This window comes from Eretmochelys imbricata, chromosome 11 (genome assembly GCF_965152235.1).
Source record: "Eretmochelys imbricata isolate rEreImb1 chromosome 11, rEreImb1.hap1, whole genome shotgun sequence".
NCBI lineage: Eukaryota > Metazoa > Chordata > Testudines > Cheloniidae > Eretmochelys > Eretmochelys imbricata.
In genome coordinates this window covers 23,209,899-23,234,667 of record NC_135582.1, presented here as the reverse complement: position 1 = coordinate 23,234,667, position 24,769 = coordinate 23,209,899, and the positions used below count along the sequence as shown (strand labels likewise).

Sequence of the window (24,769 nt, the reverse complement as noted above, 5' to 3'; positions counted from 1 at the left end):
GATGGAGCAGCCCCGTGTTCCCTGGGGACAGGACCCGGGGTGGATGAAGAGGGTGCTAAGCCTCTGCCCTGGGGGTTGCTGTGGAGCCTGAAGATTCAGGGCATGAACATGCTGGAAATTGCTTTCATAGATTCATAGATACTAAGGTCAGAAGGGACCATTATGATCATCTCGTCCGACCTCCTCCCCGCCCCCCACCACTCCAGAGCTTAGATGAGGGGCAGAGAGACTTCCCTGTGCCAGCGCTGTGTGTGCCTTTGGTTCATGCAGGGCTCACCTCCTCCTGGCCAGTGCCCCGGGCCACAGAGTATTCGGCTTTCCCAGGGCTCTGGCCCAGACAGAGTCAGTGAGGGAAGGAAGGAGCCGGGCCAGCAAGCTGCTGGTGAGCTGAACGCTCTGACCAGGGGTTGGCTCTCAGCACAGCACTGGGAGTGGGACATGCCCCGCCAGGGGGATATGGAAGAGCTGCGGGGATGATGAGGCAAAGCAGGGAGATGATAGTGAGAGGGGGAGCTCATAAAGGGCCAATGGGTGGACAGCAGAGGCAAGACATAACTGGCCACCGCCTGGCACCTATCCACACTCCCCAGCCACAGCAGCTCGCAGTGCGCAGCTAGCACTGGCTGGAAACAGGACGGGGGCTGGGGCACTGCTGGCCAAGAGCTGGCACACAGTGGGGGCTGCGCTGACAGACCAGCAGGGGGAGTGACCGGCCCCACGCGCTGCATCTTCGCCATGACACCAGCCTTACACACCCATTGGCAGTCACTGCACACTCCCCTCGCTGCTGGTGGGCAGGCGGCTGACAAGCAGCAGCAGGACACACCAGTAATGATGGGGCGGGGGAGACAGAAAATATGGGACAATTTGCCCATTTTAAAGAAAAAGTCAGGACACCAGCAGGAGGGCCTAAATACGGAACTGTCTTTTTAAAAACGGGATGTTTGGTCACCCTAATCAATGCCACCATATCAACACAGGGAAACTTTGCAAACTATCAATTTAAGAAGAAAAGTAGATATTAGGTTATTGGATTTAATCCAGACCAGGTTAGTGGTGACTGAAAATCTGTATGACTGAGCTGACCGATGTTCTGGGGCCTGCGTAAACTGAGTTTGCTGATTTTCCAAATTGGAATCGGTGTCCAAGTCTCAGAAACCATCATCATTAGTGGTGCTAATTGCCACCATTTCTGGGAATCTCCACAGAGGCACTAAGGATTAAATGAGCATAGAAACCTAACTCTCACTCCTCATCACCTAGAGGTCTCCTCAGATCTGAACGGAGACATACACTGGTGGGACAGTTTGGGATGAAACCTGAGATAATTGTTGTCCCCATGATACTTGCTCAATCAATAAGCAGAAACTTTCAATATCTTGTGCCAGACCTTTGACACTTTTTTACCAGCATTATATTTAAAATGTAAAGAAAAAATTACAGATTAATCTGAATTGTCTCTGAATAGTAATTAAAGTTTCCAGGCCGTGTCAGTAGCCCTTTAGCTCACACCAGTTGCCTTCCTTCCCCACAAAGAGTCTTCCTAAGCTTTCAATTTCTTGGTTTCTGTCAGGCTGAGAAATAAACATACTTTAAAAATCCTTTTTTTTAAAAAAAAATTGACTTTGACAGTCGTCAATAAAATGGAAGTAACAGAAAGATGACAAAGGTTTAAACTTCGAAATAACTTTCTAAGTGCACTTACTGCAGATACTGCACATATCTGTGCTCCGCAGTCAAACTGGACAATGAAACGACCACCTGTTAACTGCTAACAATGTGTCATTACCAGTTCTCATGCCTTTTTAAAGCAATTTTGGCTCTAGCTGCCAATAATTCTGGCGACGATACTTGTGTGAACATTAAGGGCACAGAAAGCCAAAGGCAGAAAACTGACAATACAGTTTGTGCTTGGACTGCTAAGAAGTAAGTGAATACTATGATTTTTCTAATTCCAAATAATTACTTAATCTCATGGGGGAAAAATCCAGATACATATTTTTAAGCAATGCAATCTACAGTATTTAAATATAAGCTTCAGTTCGGTGAGATTTCACACCAGATACTTTCAAATTTTTAAACTGTTTAAACAGCCTCTAACAAGAAAGAGGCCAATCACAATTCTCTAAGGTCTAAAAAAGAAATGTAGACTAAGTTTATGTCATTGGTGGTGATCAGTTTCTTCTGTTCTGTCTCTTAAATCATTGTTGAGTGAAATATAAGAATTATACCATGAAAACAAAAAAGGTCAGCAAATGGTGAGACAGTTGTAAGGCACTTTGCCATTAACTCTAGTTGAAACAGAATCAGGCCCTTAGACTGTTTCACGGCTTGTTGAGCCTTTTTTAAAAGGTGTAGCAAAGAATACAATGTAATAATATAATAAAAGACATATAAGAACATTCTTACATGCTACAATCAAAGCTGCTTTACACTCCATTAAAAAGAGAAAAACAAATCTATTCAACTGGACAAGCTACAGAAACCAAATATGGCTATAGGTTTCAAAATGAGGGAGTTAACTGAATTTACTTTTGTATATACATATGTAATTCTCACTGTTGTTACGTATATTTACACCCATTTATCAAGGAGAATAAATCACCCATCCATCTAGCTGTGGTATTTCTAAGGCTTGTATCACCTTAACATTTAATACCCCGATCCTGCAGAGAGTTATGCACAAGCAAATTCCTGTGCCTGCACAGAGCTCCACCACTTGTGTGAATTTCAAGGCACATGGGAAACTGAGTTTATCTTAGAATCAGTACATGTATCTCATATAGAAAAAGGGAAACAATTCTAGTTTTGAGGGTGTGTATGGCATCAGGAACCCATGAAAAAGCTCTGTGCCTTTAGTCCTCACAAAATCATCAACATCTCAATACAATTTCAGAAAAAAAGATTATCTGGAGCAGAATAAATCAACACTGGTTTCAGAGAATTTTCCCTTATAATCATCCTAGGCAAATAAAGTAAAACTTCAGACTTTTGGAATTTAGTTTTTTTCATAAAATTATAGTAATGTTTCTAGTTGTCTGAAGCAAAGGATCTGCCTTTTCCGGTACACAACTGAAGTGCACAAACTTCTATCAGATAAAATTCCTCTATCAAAATTAGTTATTTTCCTGAAATAGAAATAAAGTCATTGTAATAGAATGTTAGGATAGGATCCATGACTCTTACTTTTAAAATAAACACCTTGGATATATGTCTTTGCTTCATGTGAAATTTATTTAGGTTAGAAGACAATGTCCCCGCAACTCAGATACCTGCAGATAAAAACTGTCCTTTGCTTAGACGTAAGTTATTTACCCAACAAGGGCAAAAATAGGCCCTAATATTAAGTTCCTAGTTTCATTACATTTTATACATAAAACAAATTATCTTATACAAACCATTATTTAGTTTAAAAAACTTACTTAGAGATCTTCTGTGTTCAGACTTTGGTTCTTTGGACTCTGTACTTAAGCTGCTCAGTAATTCACTGCTAGAGGATCTTTGAAGTTTGAACTCCAGATTTCTTGGTGTACAACTCTGTTCTTTTGGCTGGAAATAATGATTTTTTTAAAAAATATTATATGGAACAATTAAGTACAAAATTACAGAACATTCATAGAATCAGAAACGGATAGACACTTATACCAGATGATATAATGAATATTTAAGTTAAGGAAAGTGTAATACAAAACCTGTTCACCATAAGACTGCTGTTTTATAACCCTTACAGTTGGTTTTAATTTCTCAGATAAATTTCAGATGCTAAATTGGAAAACAAAAGGCCTAATTTTTTATGTTGGTGACTGAAATGATTTCCCCACTGCATGTGTTTCCAAAGGGTGTTTCTGAATTATTGCAAAGAGGAAGTTTGTTTAAAATAGTCTGGCTTCCTATCTTGGAAATTACAGTAACTGTTGAGTTTCAAGTACCACTAATGTGTGATTGGATTCAGTTTGAATGCATTTTGGAGGTGGAGAGAAGGAGAGGACTCAGCGATCCCCTCTTGTCCTACTTCACACATATGGAAAGCAACCAGAACGGGACTGGTCTCTTACAACAAGAGGGGAGGTGCTATTGTAGCTGATAATACTCAACACCCCAAAAGGGGTATGACCAGGCAAAATGGAGATGTAATCACTCTGGTGTCCACAAGCTCAGATGAATTTTTAAAGATAAATGCACGTTGCACCTTTTCATAGTTATAGTGGGGGGCATGGATCAGCGTTCACGTTGCCCTCCCGGTTGGTACCCGGCCCAAACCAGGGAAGCCAATGATCTAACCAGCAGACCAAATTTGGTGATGAATCCTGGTCATGTGGTACCTCAGGCACATTGCACATACACTAAGAAGACAGTGACAGCAGCTGCTGCATCTGTGTATAATCCTCAGTCCACGCTGACTTGATAACATGCACATGCCACTGTCCTGCATGGACAACATGGGGCAGACACTCATCTGGTATAAACTGTCATATCTCCACTGATGATGATAATTTACATCAGCTGAGCAGCTACCTTTATGTATTTCTTTGTACTGCCCACCAAAGAGACTCAGCCCCTTAAAGCCAGGATTTCACCCTTAGAGGCATGTTAAAAAAAATCCCAGCAACTGAATTTATGGGAGCTTAACTGAACAACATAAGCAAGAAAGAGCTTCCAGAGAAACTCCACCCAAAACGCTCCAATAGTATATCAAGTGACAGTATATTTGACCAATGAAATACAATGTATGAAGACATACATCCTCATATCAAACTTCCCTTGGCTGATTATAGCTTGCAGGTATTACATTGTTTATAGCTCTTTAAAGAAGCTGTAGCCATGTACAAATTAACCCTTTTGGATGTGTCACATAGACCATGTTCACATAGACCAGTTTCAGGTAACATCAACTCAGTTTCAGCAAAATCCCCTGGAAAATTCAGCAAACAAAGATAACTTTTCTTACTACATTTTGCAGTATTCAAGAGGGGTCAATGTCCTATAAAAAGAAATCTGCTCTTGGATCAGGCATAGACAGAAAAAAGGGATTTGGAATTTATACTGAGTATAGCAAAAAGAAAAAAAGAAAAAACTATGGCTGAATTGGGTTGGGTAATTAAAAATGGTTTTCAGAAAATACAGCCCTGCTTATTTCTAGAAGAAAAACCCCAGCCTTCCTGGGAGAATAACAGCAATCAGTTACAAAGGAATATTATTTGCTAGTGCTATTCTTGTGAATAAGTAATATGAAAATGCATAAAAGGCTCAAATGTATTAAGAGTTCTATTGAAGATTATATACTGTAGGCTGCATAAACAGAAAATGTAAAAATTCATTAGTTATTAAGCGCTTGTGTGCTTTTACAACCCACAGTAAACCAATGCCCTTGTTATTCCAGAGAAATAAATGCAGCATTCTGTTTTAAGACAGGAATCAAATGACTTTTTAGTTCAACAACCTTGTTTATCTGACTTTTTTTTTTTTACAAGATATACATACATACATATTTATATATCCTTCAAATAAAGGAAAGTCTCTCTAGCTAGCTAGCTTTCTGCCTGTCTAAAACCTGTATAGATGCCTAAGCAAATGAAGTTTAAATTACCACATCTTAATTAATAAAGGTAACAGCCAAAACAAATACATACCAATCTGTCAATTGCATTTTTGATAGCGTGGAACCAATCCAATATGATGAAGTCAATATCTGACTGAAGGAGGAACTCATTTCCTGATATTGTTGTGATCTGGTTGCAGGAAGGGGGGAAGAAATGACAGGTAAGCAAACCAGGCAAGATAGATCATTGTATTTTATTTTATTTTTGGTAATATATATTCTCTCACACACTGAAATGCTTTCTTTTTGTGCCAGTAATTATCTCTTAGAGAACTGGGAGTTACCAAGCAGTTTTGAACCTCTCTTGAAAACTGTTAGTCTATGTCACAACAAATGACTTATTGTCTCAGTAATATAACTATTAAATACAAAGAATACTAAAATAATGTTAATGTGACTCAAGCTAAGAAAAGCCAGGGAATTCAAAGTTAAGACAGACGGTTCAAATTTAAGTTAAGGCTCTCTGGAAAAAAATGCACATGCGTGTGTTAGAATTAATTGTGAATTTCCTATCATTTTAGACTTCTTTTTCAACTCTGCTAACATTTTTTTATATTTGATTTCTCTATATTGAAGATTATAAATATATTTACCTAAGACCCCAGCATGCCTCTTTCTGAACACTTCAGTCAAAGTAACATTAATGTTATTTCTTTTTTTAAAAAAAACATACAGATATATCCACAGCAAAGTAATTAGGAGCCTATTTACCAAGAAAAATAGTTTATTTGAATACAAGTCAATTTACATTTTGACCCCCCCCCACTGGGAATATTTACCAAAAGAATATTAATTCCCCTGACATGCAGCTCTACAGTCTAATGTAGCTGGTAATATTTGATGCAAATATGCAGACATTATCTTTCTCTCAGTCTGAACTTTTTCTGAAGTGTTATAGGAATTATTCATATTTTGACAAAGAGACACAGATAATGCCCATGTCATCACATAGAGAGATTGTGCATGAAAGATTCAGAGTATAGGGGATGTACAAGTGGTCTATAAATTTGGCCATTCATTCAGACATGCTCCAAACTTTAAAACTGGGGACCAAATCCTGAGGCTCTTACTTAAGTCTTTCACAAGCAAGAATCTCACTGAAATTTTTGTCCAAGTAAGGAATGAGGAAAAATGTAATAAGGTTGGCAAGATTTGGACTTGGATGTTCATTTAAACAGAGAGACATGATATGGTGTGGTGTTACTGTCTAGTCTCACTACACCTGGAGTTCATTTTAAGGCATCAAGGTGCAAAGGCCAAGTGTCATTATCACCTAAGCTATTAATTTGACCACACCCTGGAGTGCTTAATTGCTAGTCAAACCTTCATCGTGGAGTGATATCCACAAGCACAGACCCTTATGACCACATGAGTCCCATTGATATCAGCACACATCATTTCCCCATCTCCTCTTCCCTGCCATGACACCAGAAAAGGTGGCAAAAGGCAATGCGGCCCAAGGCTTTAACAACTGTTCTGTGACTCTCTCTGGTTTGAGGAAACCTCTCTAAAAGGTGGTTCCAGAATCAGCAGCAGCTAAGAAGACTCTTGGCAGCACAGCTCCATGAAGCCATCCTGTCAGAGAGCTAAAGAAGGTGGGGCAAAAGGTCCAGGACCTAGTTTCAAGTCACAGGGCTTCTGTGCAGATATACATCTGCAGACTCCTGCAGATCCACTGGGATTCCTGGGCACTGGAAGTGGACATGCTGCCCATTCCATCATGAGCAGGAAGGAGATGACAGACTTTCAGAATGATTGGGGAAAATTCAGAGCCCCTTCCAGAAAGGAGACGATCAGCCCATAGCTGATTATATTAATCCCTAGCATAATCACTATCATGTAGATCTCAAATTCACTGATTCCCAACGCCAGTGTTGTTATCCTGCTTGTGAACTAAAAAGGTAAGATCCCCCTCTCTTTTTTTAGCAACAGTACAAATTCAAAATCCAATTTAAGGTAACCAGAACTCTGATTATTTCTCTGGTTTATACCGAAAGCTTTTGGGTTATAAATGTATTACATAACATCACAATTTATTAACATACACATGCAGAAATTAATTCAACCAAACACAGAAGACAATCCAATCCAATACATCTCTTTCAGTATAAACAAATAATTATTACAATTATAAAAAGGAATAACATTTTCAAAGTAAGAGCAACATACATTATTAGATTTACTGTATTTTGAAGGCTTAAGAAGGACACAACATAGTTCAGTCTTCCGTTCAGTAAATTCAGGCTTTATTAAAATACAAGTATTTCAACATTGCAACAACATTGTACCGTATGATATGAAAAAGAGACACTTCATTGCTAACAAGACTAAAACAAAATACATTTTGAAAGTTTCTGTGTCTGAACGTGTTATTGTAATAATCATATATAAATGGTGATTTATGAATAAATCAGTAAAATAGATCACAGAATTGTAGGAAGATAATTCATTCAAAATATACTTTCTGTAAGATATGGTTCAAGTCCGTTTCTCTCTTTCTTCATACTAATCTTCACAGTAACTAGGCAATTTCAAGAAGACTGCTACTGCTCTCTACAGTTTAAATGCATCCACTTCTTAATTACAGTCAGTAATTGACTTTGTTCTGCTCCATTCCAGTCATTCACAGGAAAGCAGTTCCAAAGGCTTTGGCTGGTAAATCCCATTTAATGTGTAGGTTTCCCATCCCACTTTTATATATTACCTCTTTAGGATTTCTGATAAATGGTTCTTGGAAAGGATTGCTAAACCATACTTGCACTTTGAACAATCAAATTTCCAACACCCTTGGGAAAAGACATCAGTAAAGAATTCTAGCTTTGACTAAACCTTGTGATTGAACAATTTATGATCACTACCCTAAATGCTGTATAACTAACAAGTGTAAATGGTTCAATATTAAGGCATGCTCACACGCCATCTCTGTATCAGGCATAGCTGAAATAAACATAGGGACTAGACAAAAATGAAACACAACTCTGCAAAAGTATGAAGAGCTCTAGCTAGAGCTGCCAGTCTCCATTTTGCCTATTACTCCTCTTATTTAAATATCTCCTGAAATCCCTTCTCTCTGCATATCATGTTTTCAAGGCATGTATTCTGGCAACTATGTGTTGATGTACCTTTAACAAATTGCTGATATTGTCAATACATACTAGATACCTAAAAGGAATAAATAACTTGTATAGCGCTCTGTTATTTGGGGAGGGAGTGTCATCCAGTGGTTAGAACAGATGACTAGGAATCAGGACTACTGGGTTCTCTTTCTGGCTCTGTCATTGACTTGCTATGAAGACAGTATACCATAGACCACCTTCCCTTCCATTGGTCATTGAGTAACATTCTTTTGGGCAACTGCAACAATTGCTTATGGGGAAAATATTTTTAAGTATCTTTAGTGCAATTTTGGAGATGGAATCAAGGGAGAGAAGCCAGCATGACATTATTAGCCAGCTTTCCACAGGTCATTGGTGGCCTGGACCTCAGTTTGGTAACCATTGTACTAGTTCAAGAGAGCCACAAGGGCATTTTTACATGACCTCCAAGATATTGCTTGAAATATCTGTATTTCTATTTGCATACACATTTCTATACGCACATTGCTTTACTTTCTACGTTTGCTTTAGCCACATTTAATAAGGTAGAAGCAATTTTAAAGATGCTATTGACATACAATATATATAAGAGCCTTGGAAACTCCAGGGAGGTTAGGAGAGAAATTCATATGAGAGAACAAAAAGACAAAACAAACTTATAAGTGCACTTATATCAAAGTGCACACGTTCATCTCTAACATATTTAAGGCCTGTTTTTAGTGATAGGCTAATTTCAGACAGTCTAGGGCAAACCTTGATACAGGGCACCTAGCAGTGAAGTGAAAAGTCCACTGGGGGTGAATGGTGGGAAGAAGTGGCAGCAAAAGATGGATCAACTTCTCCTCTGAAACTGGAGGGGCTTGAAGGAGAAGCCCAGAAATCAATGTGATAGTTGGTGATAAGACCAGGGCCCATGGGGAATGTGGCCATTCAATGAGTCCTTGCTGTAGCTATTACCATTTCTCTGGAGCTCTCAGTAGAACACAGTTCTGTCCCCCATCAAGGGAAGATAATTTGGCCTTATATAGCACTTTCATTTCTGAGGATCTCAAAGCACTTTACAGACATGAATGAATTAAGCCTGACACCAATCCTGAGAGACAGGTAATATTAATCCCAATGTACAGATTGTGAAATAGAGGCACAGCAATGTTAAGTGACTTCCCCAAATTCATAGCCAAGAAAAAAACTTAAGTCCAGAACCCAGACCTGTGCTTAAGTCACAAAAACATCCTTCCAGTCACAATAAACACAAGATATGAGATCATTGCTGGAAATATACCATATATCTGAAAGCTTTTAAAAAGGAAACAATAGCAAAGAATCACAAACTAGTATTACAGAGCTTATCAGTTGAATTCTGAGTAGCCCATCTGCGCTTTATGAATATCTGCATCAGAATGGGGAGGAGACAGAGCATAGGCTGGGACATGGAATCACCCTACAGCAATTACTTCAGGCTGAGGCTGCAACATTCCCTTATGACCCAGTACACTCTTAATGTAGGGGGATGACAAAAAGATGAACCCAGTGCAGAACTATAGTTCCTTGCACAGTTCACTCCTTAAAATGTCTTGAGTGCTGGGATGCAGGCAGCCTATGTAGAACCATGCCTGTTGACATTCCAGGGTCTGAAACCCATCATGGGCTCCAGGGAGCCTATAAATGCAATGTAACAGTCTTGTTCACTGGATGTCATCTGGTACCTATGCACCCAGCATTTCCCCCTTAGTGAACAGAAAGTATTTTAATTGTGAATTAGTGGACACCTTTATGTTTGGAATTTCGGTGATGTTCCTCTTGCAGAGATTCACCCACATCATTTCATAGGGCATAGGGTTTACTCCCCTGTGAGATAGGTGGTAGGAGACCCTGATTCTCTGAAACAGTACTGACCCAATTCACATGCTCCCCAACCCTTGAACTCTGGAAATGTGTGTCTATTGTACCATGTTCCCAAGGCTGCCCTTCAGTCATTGCTAGCCGTCCTGATCCCTCTCATGGAAAGGGGGCACCGAAAGGATAACAAAGCCCCATGCTGTTTATTTTCCTCAGACATTTTGGAGGGCCAAGCATGGAGTTCCTCTGCCCCACATAGGGCCACCTTATTCCCCAGCCCAGCCAGTCACCATGCTTAGGAAAGAAATGGTGCTGTGGAGGTGGTTGACCTCCCACCTTTTCATGTTGGGGAGCAGCTATCTCCATGCACAGATCTGGGGGTTATGATTTTCTCCTCATATAATTATACAGCAATGCACTGCCTCCCCCCCCACCACACCTCCAACCCTATTGACACATGCCTGGGCCTGCAAATGCCTGAATTTCACCCAGAAACAAAAGGTTAAGAAATTAGGTTTTTTCCCCTTTTCTTTACATTTATCATTAGAGTATAGCATAATTTTGGTACAGAATACAGCAGATATTCATGGGTTTATCCACACCCTAAGTGAGCAGAAGTAGAATTTAATTAAAATAAAGTTTGGAGATATTTGGCACTTCTTAGTGGTTTAATTAATTTGGTATGAATTGTATTTGAATTGAATTAAACAGAAACAGATCTGTAGTTTTTTTTAAAACACCTCAAAAGTGTATTTCATTGCTAGAAATTGATCTAAATTATTTTCTCTTTGATAATCAAGTCTCTTGCCATGTTTGTGCTGAATGAGTAAGCAGTAAAAAGAAGACTATATAAAATACTTATTTGTGCTCTACTATAATGACGTAAATATGCAAACAATGAACAAAATGAACAAAAGCAAAGAAAAAAATCAGTATTCTACTGCATTTTATTCACCTTGCATCACATACCCATGCTATGATATCGCCTATCAAGCTAACATTGTCATGGTTATGCTAATAGTTAAATTACTTAGTGGACTGAAAGGTGTTTATGACCACTATGGAAATTACATTATCAGACAGATTGTCTGTCTCAAATTACAGTCTGGCTTAACTAACCTCTAATAGTCCTTCTGACACGTCAAGCAAAGTTAATATAAAAATGAGGGTGAAATATCAATTTGAAGAAAAAGGTCTTCTATCAGCTCTCCAAAAAAATGTTTCTCGTTAAAACGTTTTGTGAGAAAGTATGTCTTGTGTTCCCAATGTTGCTAGATGTTAAGTAAATATATGCTGATTGCAAAAAAGTTGCTTTGGCAACTCTTTTATTAAAATGCATTTGTAACCCCCATCTGTCATGAAAGTTTTGAAAAGTTTGTTTACTTTGGATAGCCGCCTTATCCAAGGTTACCCCAGCAAACAATGATGGCAGTCTTCAGAAGTTGTGTGAGGAACAAGCCACTGGGGATCCATTTTTGTTTTAATTGGCACACACAAACACTTTTCTGGTCTGTCAAAAAGATCAAACTAATATGCATGGAGGGTGTTATATTCTCAGCTTTTGGGAGTAGTAAAGCTCCCTTTATTTAAGTAATTTAAATGATAGACTGCAAAAACTTTGCAAGTCAAAAACATGTTTTATACTTTCTTTGGGAATATTTGTTTTGAGCAACAGCAAATGTTCTACATATCTAACAATGTTGAACCTTATGTTATAATTACCCTGATTCTTTTGACGCTTCAAATAATTGTTACTAAATCCAAACATTGCTAAATAAAAGAGGCAACAAATAACTCCTGCATTTTTACAACTTCCCCAGTGTTAACAATTGTGAGCCCATTTTATTCCAGAAGTTATGGGATATGTTTTCAGTGTGTTTAGGTCTGATTGATTTCGTGTACATTTGGTGAAAACCTCAGTAGTGCCATCAGATCAAAACAAGCTGCTCAAGTAAGTAATTTGTTATTTTACACAAATGTTTGGGCTACAAGAAAGAGTGGTTTTCAAGTGGATACAAAATTCTACTGGTTTGAGGTCAAACTTACAAGGAAGAGTGCTTTCTTAATTGACATTGAGATGTCTCTTTGATACCCCCAAACAATTTTGCCCTCAGAGTTCTTAGAACAGACACTTCTTCAGCATAATAAAATCCTCTGTACTCAAAGTTTGGATTGTTCAAAAGAGAAGATGTGTCTCTGAGTCTAATTCTTTCCTCTTTCACTTACTCTTTACCAGTTAATTGCACCAGTTACTCCTGAATAACACCAGCATTAGTGAGGAGAGAATCCAGTCCTCTATATGCATTATAGGGCAGATTCTTTCCCTTCTTCCTGGGCTATGAAGGATCCCTGAGGCAGTAGAATGGATCTGATTCCAATTCCAAAGCAGATGGATGGTATTTGGGAAACTCTGGAAGGGGAAACAGACCTTCTGACCAGCAGCAGCACAGGTAGAAAGGCAGGGAAGAAATGGGCTGGAGCTGGTAGAGCCTATGCTCTGCAAATAAGTCAGCTATTGTCCCCTGTGTGAGTCACAAGAATATACAGAGATGAGAAGGCTCTCATAGCCTGTCTTAGAGGGTTAACATGCAGAGAACTGTAGGTATAGAGGACTCGTCCCCCTTAGCTTGTGCAGAACACCTTAATGCCAAGCCTGGCTACTCAGATTGGGAGCTGAGATAAAAGGACTGTTAGAGGTTAGTAAAGCCAGACTGTAATTTGAGATAGACAATCTGCCCATTGCATATCAAATTGAATAAAGTTGAATTTTCACCATTATCATTTAAGTTATAATTATTTCTAGTCACCTTTTTTTCAACTCACAAGCAACAGTTTCCATGATAGTCTTCAATTAAAAAATATTATTGCTCTTCTGGTTGAAGAAGTAACTGATGAAGGATTATAAATAATGCCCAAAGTTACAAGCTGAGAGCACTTTTATCCAACCAATGCCACATTTTACTCCAATAGGGCACAAATGATTAACTCCAGAAATCCTGTTCAGTCTGTGTCTGGCTAGTCTTTTTGTCAGCAAAATACTACTGGCCAGCTTGGATGTCAGTATTGTCAAACTATTTTTAATGACATGATCATGTCTTGGCCTTTGAAATTGTGTTTTTCCACTGACAAGTATAATACGTTTTCTCTCTCTCTCTCTCTCTCTCTCTCTTCTCCTCTTCCCTCAGGGAAGAATGGAAATGTACAATGAACACAGAAACAGACCATGCTGGATGTCATGACATTGAACGTGCTCTCTTGCAAACAGCAGCCAACCCGGCCGTTCACCACTAAGACCCAGCATCAAGCACCAGTGTTGCACTCCCAAAAAGAGCTGGTTAATGTATGTTAGGATCGAGCACCTTCAGCTGAGCCTGAAGACTAGCCAGGCCAGCCTGTTGGCTCCCTGTTCCACTTCCTGTCCCCCTCAGCCTGGTTCTAACCATTGAGCTAGGTTGCTGGTGCTTGCCCCTGACAGTGGAACTGATGAAACACTTCTGGCTTTCCCAGCTACAAATGATGTAATGGGAGAGGGGCACATTAGACTTCTGTCGGTCATTCAGGCAAGGGAGATGGAGATGGCCGCCATCAAGGCATAACGGTTTTAAAACAGAAAGCATTAGGAAGGTAGGAAGGGGGAGAGGGAGACAAAGGCAAGGGAAGTAGGAAGGAAGATAGACAGAACAAATGATTGAAGATGGAGAAGCAAGAGAGATAATCAAGACACAATTTAACAATACTCTCTGACTAAATGGGGAAACAGGGGCAAAGAAAATTGTGCATATTGTTCAAAGATTTAAGACAGAGTAATATAACATAATCTTCTCCAGGATACTTTTTCCCTTGCGGCAATATTTTCCTGCTATTGCCTTCACAATCTGTATCTATATATTACACATACACACACGTATTGGCAGTGGTTTCTTTGAGGAACGCCATCTTTCTTAGATTTACCAGCGGGACAAGATATTGTGATTAATAGTCCTGCTGTCCAATTTTATATGCACGTTATCACACATTATGATATATATGAATGAAACGCAACATGATAAGTCACTGTACCAAACAACATCAAAAGGATGATGTGGGCTATGTTTTCAGTACAATCGATCTAAAGGATATACATGTTTGTTTATTTGTTTTAAATACTGCATGCGTGTACATTTTGTTTTGTTGACACTGTAGATTTATTCAACAGTAGCAGAGAATATTTACAACTACATTACTTGAAGGCAAAAGCAGGTACTGCTGTGGGTATTTCATTTACTCACACACATCTCCTATTAATAAGTGCTGAGATTACACAACAGGAAAAAGAGACATTGCTATAAGTATCTTTATACTTATAGTAACGTATTTGGCCATGATTATAAGTGTTTATAAAACATTTGAGAATCGTTCCTTGTCTACTTATACTAATGAGAACACCTGTTAACTTTAGAGCTGCACAGACTTATTTGCATTGAATTCAGGTTTTTGCACACTATACATTGCTTTTGAAACAATTAAATGTTTACAGAGAAATATAGCTAAAAGAGGAACAGCAGCTTGAATGCCCTCCAGCCCAAATCAGTGCTAATCCAGGTTTGAGTGAAAAACAGAAATCTGCTGAATTATAATAGTGATGCTAATTCTGTTAGCAGTGAACAAAGGTGTACCTGAAAAGTATGGAACGCAGATGTGTATTTCTTATTTGTGGGGAGAAGTACCCACTGCTGAGAGAAGTAGTTCATAAGGATGAAATAGTGGTACTGAATATATATTTTTCTCATTCTTATTTTTGCTGCCTCCTTTGCATGAAGTGTTTTTCTTCTTTTTCTCTAATGATATTCCTTCCACATAATGGAAATGCAGCATGTGTAGTCAGTCCTCTAAAAGAGTTGTTCACACTACTTTATTCATTTGTCATTAGACAATGCAATAGAAAAATGCAAGAATCCTTCTAAAGCTAGAGACCCAAACACCATTCTCTGCTATGGAACTTTTCTCATCTGGCCAAGGGCAAGGGAGGCAAAAGGTCTCTTCCCTCAAACCAGGTCTGCTGAATGATAGTGTAACATTGTGCCAGGATAGCTGGCTTTTGGGATTCTATTTAACAATGATACGAAACATCAAAGCTGGTCCATGATAGGAACATGTATCGTGCCAGCTGTGTCAAATTCTTAATCTTAGCTGGCAGGAATGTAAATCTATGATGGTTATCTTTACTTTTCTTGCACAGAGCAACTGGAAACATACACACAAAATCTGTGCTTTCATCTTCATCTCTCCATCCTCATCAGCACAAAAATACTGGAAAAATAGGAAAAGTTACAGCTTACTATAAATTGTGTGAAATAAGGCTGTTTCATTCATTCATTTAGGAAAATGTTTCCTGTAAACTAGTATTTTCTTTCCATTATCTGCAAAATATATTCATTAAAACCTTTTTACTTAGTTATTTAACATTTTAAATTTAAAATGATGTTGTTGATATTTACTAAGAATGTAATTATATTGTTAGGATCTAAATGAGCTATGTAGTTTAAAAATTAACTATTTTGTTAGACAGTACTTACACAAGTATTTATATTTATACAGCAACTAGTAGGTATGCACAGATATCCATGCTATACTTCATAAAGACCAAAGACACACTAAATGAGGGGACACAATCCTGGAACAATTATTCAGTCCTAAGGATCTGGAATCAATTTTACTTTATAAGAAATTCAGGATCACTGAATAATCTGGAGCATGGGTTTCTTTTAAAGAGCACCAGCTGCCATTCAGTATGTAAATTTGCTAGTCTAGGGATCCACAGAATGGACTTTTGCATCTCAAAATCCCAGGACAGGTGATGTTGCAGTCCCTAGATTTCAAGTTTGGAAACAATTAGAGGATCATAGGATTCTACTTTTTCTCAACTCTGGAACTGCATTGACAGCTGTGGACAAGCATTGGCCCATAAATACACATGGAATTCTAAGTAGTATTGTAGCAATGCCATAAATAAATAGCCCAAAATATTATTTCACAATATCAGACAATCAAAATTTCTGTCATTTGAAAATAGCTGTCTCCAGGTAGCTCTTATAGGGAAAGGCAGAAAATAACATGTAACTCATTATAAATGCACTAATGCTGAAATTCTCCCTTTACAAAACTTCAGCAATCTTTATAGGGGTTGTGAGAAATTAATTTCAATACCTTCTACCAGCCATAAACCACCCACAAACCTGCACTGCAGGCCCACCTCCTCAACATCTTCCACTGTCCTGCAAATTATAACAGGGTTTGGGGCTACTGGATCTAATAAATGTAGATTCAGTGATCCAGACCTTGACTTACCCTCCCTATGCCTCAGACTATTCAGAGCCAGAATGGAGAGACCATCTATAGAGATTCCTTTCTTGGAAGCATAATCTGTATCTGTCAGTGCAGCATCACTTTGATGTTTTGTGCAAGGCCTCCAAGCCTCCAGTGAATTTCATCCTAAAAGTGCGGCTTCTAAAACTCCTGACATATCTGTGGGGCCACCAAGTTCCCTGGTGAGTCAGGATTTATTGAGTAAATTAATCTCACCTCAAGTTGGTTAAGGGACATATTGAGAAATCACCCTCACAACTTTCTTAAAACATGTCATGATATTATTTGCTTTATGGACAATAATAGAGATGGAGAACAGACCAACCTGTCACAAAAGATTATTGAAAAAAAAAATGATACAGGCTCTGAAAGTATTAACTCTAACCAGAACTCAAACTACTTTCCTGCCCACCCCCAATACAAGGAAAAATACAGCATATTGTGTGGGACAAGTAGAAACATTGATTAAAGTTGAAAGTCTGAAAATGGAGAATTTTAAATGAACCAGGCAGACTATTTTCTTAAACTGTAGCCAGTCCAGCTGAAGAAAGAACACATCGGAAACCACCATTAAACAAGACATGACTATTGTCTTTTAGTGACTTCTCTCAAGGTGATGAGAATGGACTCAGAAATGAATTATTATCATTTGTACTGTGGTAGCACCTAGAAGGCCCACTCAGCACTGGGGTCCCATTATGCTAGGCACTGCACACACACACACAGAGTGAAGAGAGAGCGCCTGTCTCAAAGAGCTCGCTATTTGAATATAAGAGAAAAGATAACTGCTGGGTACCATAAACAGATGAGGGGAGCACACAGTAACAGTGATATGGTTATGATTAGCATAAGGCACAATCATAGGATGGAGGTTAATGGAAATTTTCCCACAGTTCCCAACCAAAATGAAATCCAAGATACTTCAGTGGGTTGAAATTTATCAACTCATTCTCAGTGACACTGTTGTCTGCGTCAAGTGAGAAATTATAGTAATTTTTGGTTTCAGATGGAGCTAAAAATTAGAATGCAGGAACATAACTAGAGTGATATTTGTTGTGAAAAACTACTACTTATGGGCCAAATTGTGAAACCCTTACTAAGATTAGTGAGCAAGTACTCACACATATAGTGCTGCTGAAATCAATGATACTACATGGGTAAGTAACTGCTCACCAGCTTGAATAAGTGACTCACAAAAAGGCCCTATAAGATAATGTCTAAATACAAGATTAACAGTTTGGGCTGAATTATTAGTTCTTTATATGAAAATTAAAAGGATATAATAAGAAAAAGACAACTCTAAAGTGCTGCACGGAGAAGGCACTATTTAGATAGCTACCCTTAACATGTACTAGGGTATTCCTAATGCCAAACGTAACACTTTCCAAGGATGAAAGGAATTAATTAAAACATAAAAATTAAAACTTGTGTCTAGGGTTGCCAAACCCTCCAGGATTGTCCTGGAGTCTCCAGGAATTAAAAGATTAATCTTTAATTAAAGATTATGTCATGTGATGAAACCTCCAGGAATATGTCCAACCAGAATTGGCAACCCTACTAGTGTCTGAAATTTTGAAATACTAGAGTTTCCTTACAAAACACTGTCAGTCAAGTTTCAGACTCTCACACCATTCACAGTAACTGGATAATCTGCAGGGTTCTGCCACAATGTGATATATCGTGCAAAAAAAATGAAAAACTCTGGTTCCCAGAAATGAAATCACATCTCCTAGATTTAAACAGAGAATAATCGCAAAATATTTGGCCATCAACACTCATGATTGAGGCTGGATAATCAATAACTTTTGTGGCTGAATTACTGACGAATAAGTAATTTCCTGCTATTTGTGAGTAGAATTAGGAAGTGGTTGCTTGGATTTGGCAGGCTCTCCCTCTTTTCTAAATATGATGTGTCTTAAAGCTTAGTATTCTTTGTATATTTTTAAAGGAAGACTTGGGATGAGGCAGTGTTTCCAAATGCAGTTTTGGGGTGGCATTTCCTTCAATCACTTAAGAGACAAAACATGAGAATCTAAAATTAAAAAAAAAAAAGCTAAATTACCAGCCATGGAAATCGCAAGCTATTTAGTTCATTAACCATGAGATTTTAGTTGGATTTTATAGCTCCATGACAATCACTCCGCTTCCTGTCATTAGCAAATATACAGTACACACAATGGGAGAGCAAATAAAGCATATGAAAACTGATATGGCTTCTTCTTCCAATGATATCACAATGCATATTTATTCAAGTACAATTTAGGTGACTGGAGACCCAGTCTTATCCCACAAAACAAACTAAAAGATAGAATGTCCATTACCAGAGCACTATTTTATGGACCCCTGACTCTCAGATCCCCTCTCATTCCTATCACACTATTACAGATATCATATAGTAGTGAGTGACACTTGACAACTAGAAAGCAATATCAGGTCAGACATATATTTTAAACCTTAAAAACTGCCAAACAAAACAAAAACTCTTAAGAAAATTAGAATTTTTGAGCTTACTTGCTAAGGTTTTATGTTACACCACATTACAATCCCACCCATGCCCTAAATCCTGAATTTTTGTTTCCTTACCACTAAAATAATTAGGTATGTTAACGGATTCTGGAGGCCGATAAGTTAAATTGAGAAGTTACTTCCTGTTGATGTGGGATACTTGCTTATAGGACAAGAGCTGGAATGGCTGATTCTCTCCCTTTAATCATGTTGATGATTGGAGATGTGCTCAAGACTGGAGATATGTGAACGATTTTGCGCTGTAAACGGTACCAATGAAATTAACATTTTGATCAGCTTCACAATAATGCTAAAAATCGTTTGCTCTGCAAAATCATGTCCCGCTATTGCTAATAAGCCAAAACCTTGAATTAAAGGAAAAACTTTCAAAGTAGAACCTGCCAGTACATCATCTTATCTGTTCTTCTTTCATCTTCCTGGTGTTGCCCCTAATGCAGCAAGGCACTTAAGCACATTCATAACTTTCAGTGCATGAGCAGTCCCATTGTCTTCAGCGGCAAGACTTAAGATTAGCAAATAAAACATTTAGTATTATGAGGCAGGAGTAGCAATAGCAGAAAAGCTGACCTTGTTCAAACAGAAGAGTACCACAGATATTGTAGAGAATAAAGCATGTTTCAGTGACAGATCGTACGTACACTATATAAAACTAAAGAAATAAGAAATGAAAGCAATTGTGGTCACTCCTATCCATCCTTGCTTAGATGATTGTTTTGAGTAAAGAAGTAGCCAAATACAACAAACTAGAGACAGGATGAGGCAAGATGATTTTGGTTTGGGTTTTATTCTACCATACCAGCCCTAGGAAAGCAAGTGAATTGGAATTAATTTGCAAACTGGATACAATTAATTTAGGCTTGAATAAAGACTGGGAGGTGGATGGGTCATTACACAAAGTAAAACTATTTCCCCCCCTTCCCCCTCCCCCGCTGTTCCTCAGACAGACATTCTTGTCAACTGCTGGAAATGGCCCATCTTGATTATCACTACAAAAGGTTACCCCCACCCCCACTCTTCTGCTGGTAATAGCTCACCTTACCAGATCACTCTCCTTACAGTGTATATGGTAACACCCGTTGTTTCATGTTGTCTGTGTATATAAATCTCCCCACTGTATTTTCCACTGAATGCATCCGATGAAGTGAGCTGTAGCTCATGAAAGCTTATGCTCCAAATAAATTTATTTGTGGATACAGACTAACACGGCTGCTACTCTGAAACCTGTCAGATAAATTTGTTACTCTCTAAGGTGCCACAAGTCCTCCTTTTCTTTTTGCAGATACAGACTAACACGGCTGCTACTCTGAAACCTGTCAAGTGACAACAGTCTCTGCTAACTCTCCTGAGACTATGGAGTGGGGTTAGCTCACTAAAGAAACAGAAAAGCTATCATGTGATTTCACTTGTGTGAGAAAACTCAAACAACCTAACACTCTGTCCACTTACAGACCACTGAAATGGAAAATGAATGCAGTTTCCATCTAACTTTGGATAAAATGAGCCAGAGTCAAAACACAAACTACTATATCTGTTAGAAAACTGGAGGGGAAAATAGCAAATAGTTTTCAAGGAAATTCTGTGTTTAACAAAATATTCTGACTAACTCTACAAGACACTTGCTCATATCTGAGAGGAGGGGAGGTTGCTCTCCTTTGCACCTGGCCTTATAAGAGAGGAAACTAGTTAAATGGATCAGTGAAAATACCTCGAGGACATGGTATGAAAGGATGAGATCATTGAGTGACATATTGTGGGGAGTCAAAATAAATATGACCTTTGCTGCTGTCTCCGCATGGGTGTGACAGGAGCCCATTTTGAAATTAACAAATGTATTACTTCAGCAACCACTGAAATGCAGCTACATCTGGGCTGAAACACATTGACAAAATATATAACAAATACCGCATCTAACTCTAACTGTGGGGACATGTAGATATGCAAATTGTAATAACCAATGTCACTATTTCGCCAAGATGCCAGAGTTGACAAGATGCCATGGGATCTTTTAAATATTACAAGAGAACAGGAACTCAGTTTTACATCTCATCCAAAAGACAGAAGATTCCAGGGTTTCATTGCTTCTATTTGATCTTGCTGTCATTCACATCTGTGATTTTTATTTTTTCCATATTACAATGTGTTATATAACAATTTAGAAACAAGGAAATAAATCTAGATAAATTAACAATACTTGTAAAATAAACAAATAAGTCAATTATTTAATTAGTTAAATACAAGTAAGTTCATTTGGGGACCATCTAATTTCCTATAGGTTCTCTTTTCTATTACAGACCAGTATAGGAACAGTAAATTATTACACCACAATTCCAGGTTCACTGGTGGCAATATGCGTTAGGAAGTCATTCAACCTTGAGAATTTTCCCAATGTATCAGAATTACAGAAACACCTGTGCTAAATAACTTTGTGCTGAGCCACTGTGAAAAGCTGCAGTGTTAAATGGCAATCAGCATATCTTACTTAATGGAGCAAACTACTACTATACTCTGAGCTGCAGTATAGAACATATATGGGTACAAGTTTTAATCTTCTTGCAAGATATTTTTTTTACACTGCTGTATGCAATTGGATTGCTTTATTTATCCAGATGTATTTCTATGTTTCCACATTTATAGAAATAGAACCTCATATAGTGAAGGTTGAAAACAAGTTTTGAGCATAAACCCCTTTCCCATGCTCATAAATATCAGAAACTTTCAGCTTCTGAGCTGAAATCATTCATTGCTTGATCACTGCAAGAAGGTGATTTCTTGTTTTGTTTCTGAAAGAAAAAAAATGAGGAAAATCCCTTCAGCCTACTTGAATTTGCCAAGAATGGGAAAAATGTAATTTTTTCTATTTTAAAAATTTCTAACCACATTTTATAAGACAAAGGTATCATTCAAATATTACCTGTTGCTTGAAGCAGGAAACTTGGTGTGGACCTAGGCCTTACTAAGGACTAGAGTCCTTGCTTGACTTGAAAAAAAAAAAGTCAAATTACTTTTACAAATGACTTCACCGCACATTAAGTGGGAGGGAAGGAGTGGGTATTGTCTGGCTTGCCGGGGATAGACGTATATCCGTTTAAGGCAGAAACATAGATGTTGCTGTCAGAGCAGAGCAGGTCAACATGCGGATGCTGACTCATGTCCCTGCCCAGGGGATTGGAAGATGGGGAGTACATAGGTACAAGCTGGGTGGGGGAAGCCCTCTTTCACCTGGACCAAGCAGAGAAGCACCCATCCTCCCTTCCTTGAAAGTGGCAAAATATCAGGTTCAGTCAGGATCCATTGTTGGCACTGCACTAGCTCAGGGGGCTGGGCAGGAATTTTTCCCTCACTGCCAGATTAGCCAAGGCAGAGTGTTTTTATTTTTTTTTTTGTCTTCCTAACAGCAGGTTTGGAGGGGGGGAGGCTTAGTTGGGGTAAACAAGGAATGGGACTTAGGCTATGATGTAGCAATTCATTCTGTAAACGTGGGATGGATGTTCAGTGCAGGTACTCCATAGGGAAGAGATACAAGGATTAGATAAATGGTCTGGTAAAGAATATAAAGGAGATGTTTGTTAAATCAGTGGAAACAGGGGGGTTGGGACTCCTATGACTGGCATGGCAAGGAGCCAAGCTCCCCTCTTTTGTAGCCCACCTTAGCCTTCATTTGAGAGAGGGGGGTGGTAAGGTCCCAGCAGCAGGGGACCAGGACGGAAAAAAACGGGGGCTGACGGAAGATAGACATTGAAATGATCATGAAGTTACCTGTAGACTTTTATCTGCCTAGTACTGCCAGACAGTGAATAATAAAGTTGCAGCCTAGTGTCTGCTGTCCTTCTTCCAGTATAGCCGGACAAGGAAGAATCTTTTAAAAATTGCATACTATGCAATAGAAAATGTTCTTAAGTCTACAGGGACACACTAAAGCATATGTACTGTGCATGCATGCACACCTAGTGAAAGGTCTTAAGTGTGTAGATAATAAGATGGCTCACACTTGATGATTTAAATACAGGAAAGGTTCTGTTGGTAAATACCAGAGAGCTTGTAAGTTACTGTAAGCAAGTGGGGATGCTGCAAACAGGAATAGGGGTTGCAACCATCCTGCTTTTCCCACAATGCTGAATCTGAGAGAGGTCCTGGCTAGCTTATAACTAGATGGGAAGGAAGTATTGGTATGGAAAATGTTAAGAAACATTGTTCTACACCTCATCAATGGGCGTGGGAGGTAACTAAAAGCAAGTGCCCATGGTCTGCTTCCTATGTGTCACAGTTAAAATGGTTTCAAAGTTTATAACATTGTCCCTAGTGAATGTGTTTCAAACTCACAACCCCACTGAACAATTCTGTATGTTTGCCAAGCCCTGTTCAGGAGACGGTCAAGATAAGTGGGAGAAGAGCTATTGCTGACTGAGATTAATCCGCAATGGCACAACTATGTTAGGAAGATTGTACAGTGCCTTCATGTACCATACCTAGCTCCAGGTATAGTTATGAGACGTAATGGTGAGCCTCTGACAGCATAATTTGGTTAACGTGTGTGTATTCATAACCTTTTTGGGATGAAAAAATTCCATCTGGTTATCTCAAAAGAAATTACTTTTTCAAAAAATGTACAGTAATTTCTGGTTTTCACTGGAGCAGATTGCTATCAGAAAAGCCTTTTTGGTAATATTTCAATTAAATATTTCCAACAATACCACAATACAGTCTACTGTGGTAATGACCGCAGAATGTACCAGCAACATAACTGAAAACTGTAGTGGTTTGAATCATTACTGAAGAAAACTTGTACCATTTTAATTTTGAGCCTGATGCAGAAAGATTATGCAAATAATCATTACTCATTTGAGAAGTTCATTAATTTCAGACATCAAGGATTACTTGTGTAAGTAACCCTTTCAGAATTGGTATTCCGTAGAAATAGGGGAAATGTTTTCCAGTGTCATGTAGCTAAGGAATTCCAGGATCTTGCTTAGTCAGGTTTTTCTTTGTTGTCATCATTCTCATTTATTAGCTGTAATACTACGGTTTTACATCTTTATGTTTCTATAAGGAAAAACTGATAATTTCAGTATTTTTCTTCTGACAAAGAAGCCCATTGAGGATGGCCCCTGGACAACTCCCCTAGCCAACAGCACAAAAGATAGGCAGATACGTTATTTTCATCAAGGTCCCAAGGTAGCCTTCAATTAAGAAAAACAATTGACTGATGTTTCTCTATCTGCTGCCAGGAAGCTCTATGTAGTATTGATAGAGCTTTTCCTTCACTCTGCCCAACATGTGGGCTCAGTGTCAAGCTGTGAGTTTGTAAATCTTTTTCAGCACTTATCAGAGCTCAACATGAATTATAGTATTGCCAAATCTGCTTTAT

General features: G+C 38.5%; 1 protein-coding gene across 2 annotated transcripts in view; it reads right to left on the bottom strand.

Annotated features, from left to right (window-relative positions):
* ARHGAP15 (Rho GTPase activating protein 15) overlaps positions 1–24,769 on the bottom strand; it is a 448,076-nt gene that overhangs the window by 205,768 nt on the left and 217,539 nt on the right. For both annotated transcript variants that reach the window (XM_077829446.1, XM_077829447.1), the window contains exons 7-8: positions 5,631–5,729; positions 3,423–3,549 (exon numbers count right to left, since the gene is read on the bottom strand). In XM_077829446.1, coding sequence (XP_077685572.1) covers positions 3,423–3,549; positions 5,631–5,729 — 226 coding nt within the window. The remainder of the gene's footprint in view (positions 1–3,422; positions 3,550–5,630; positions 5,730–24,769) is intronic.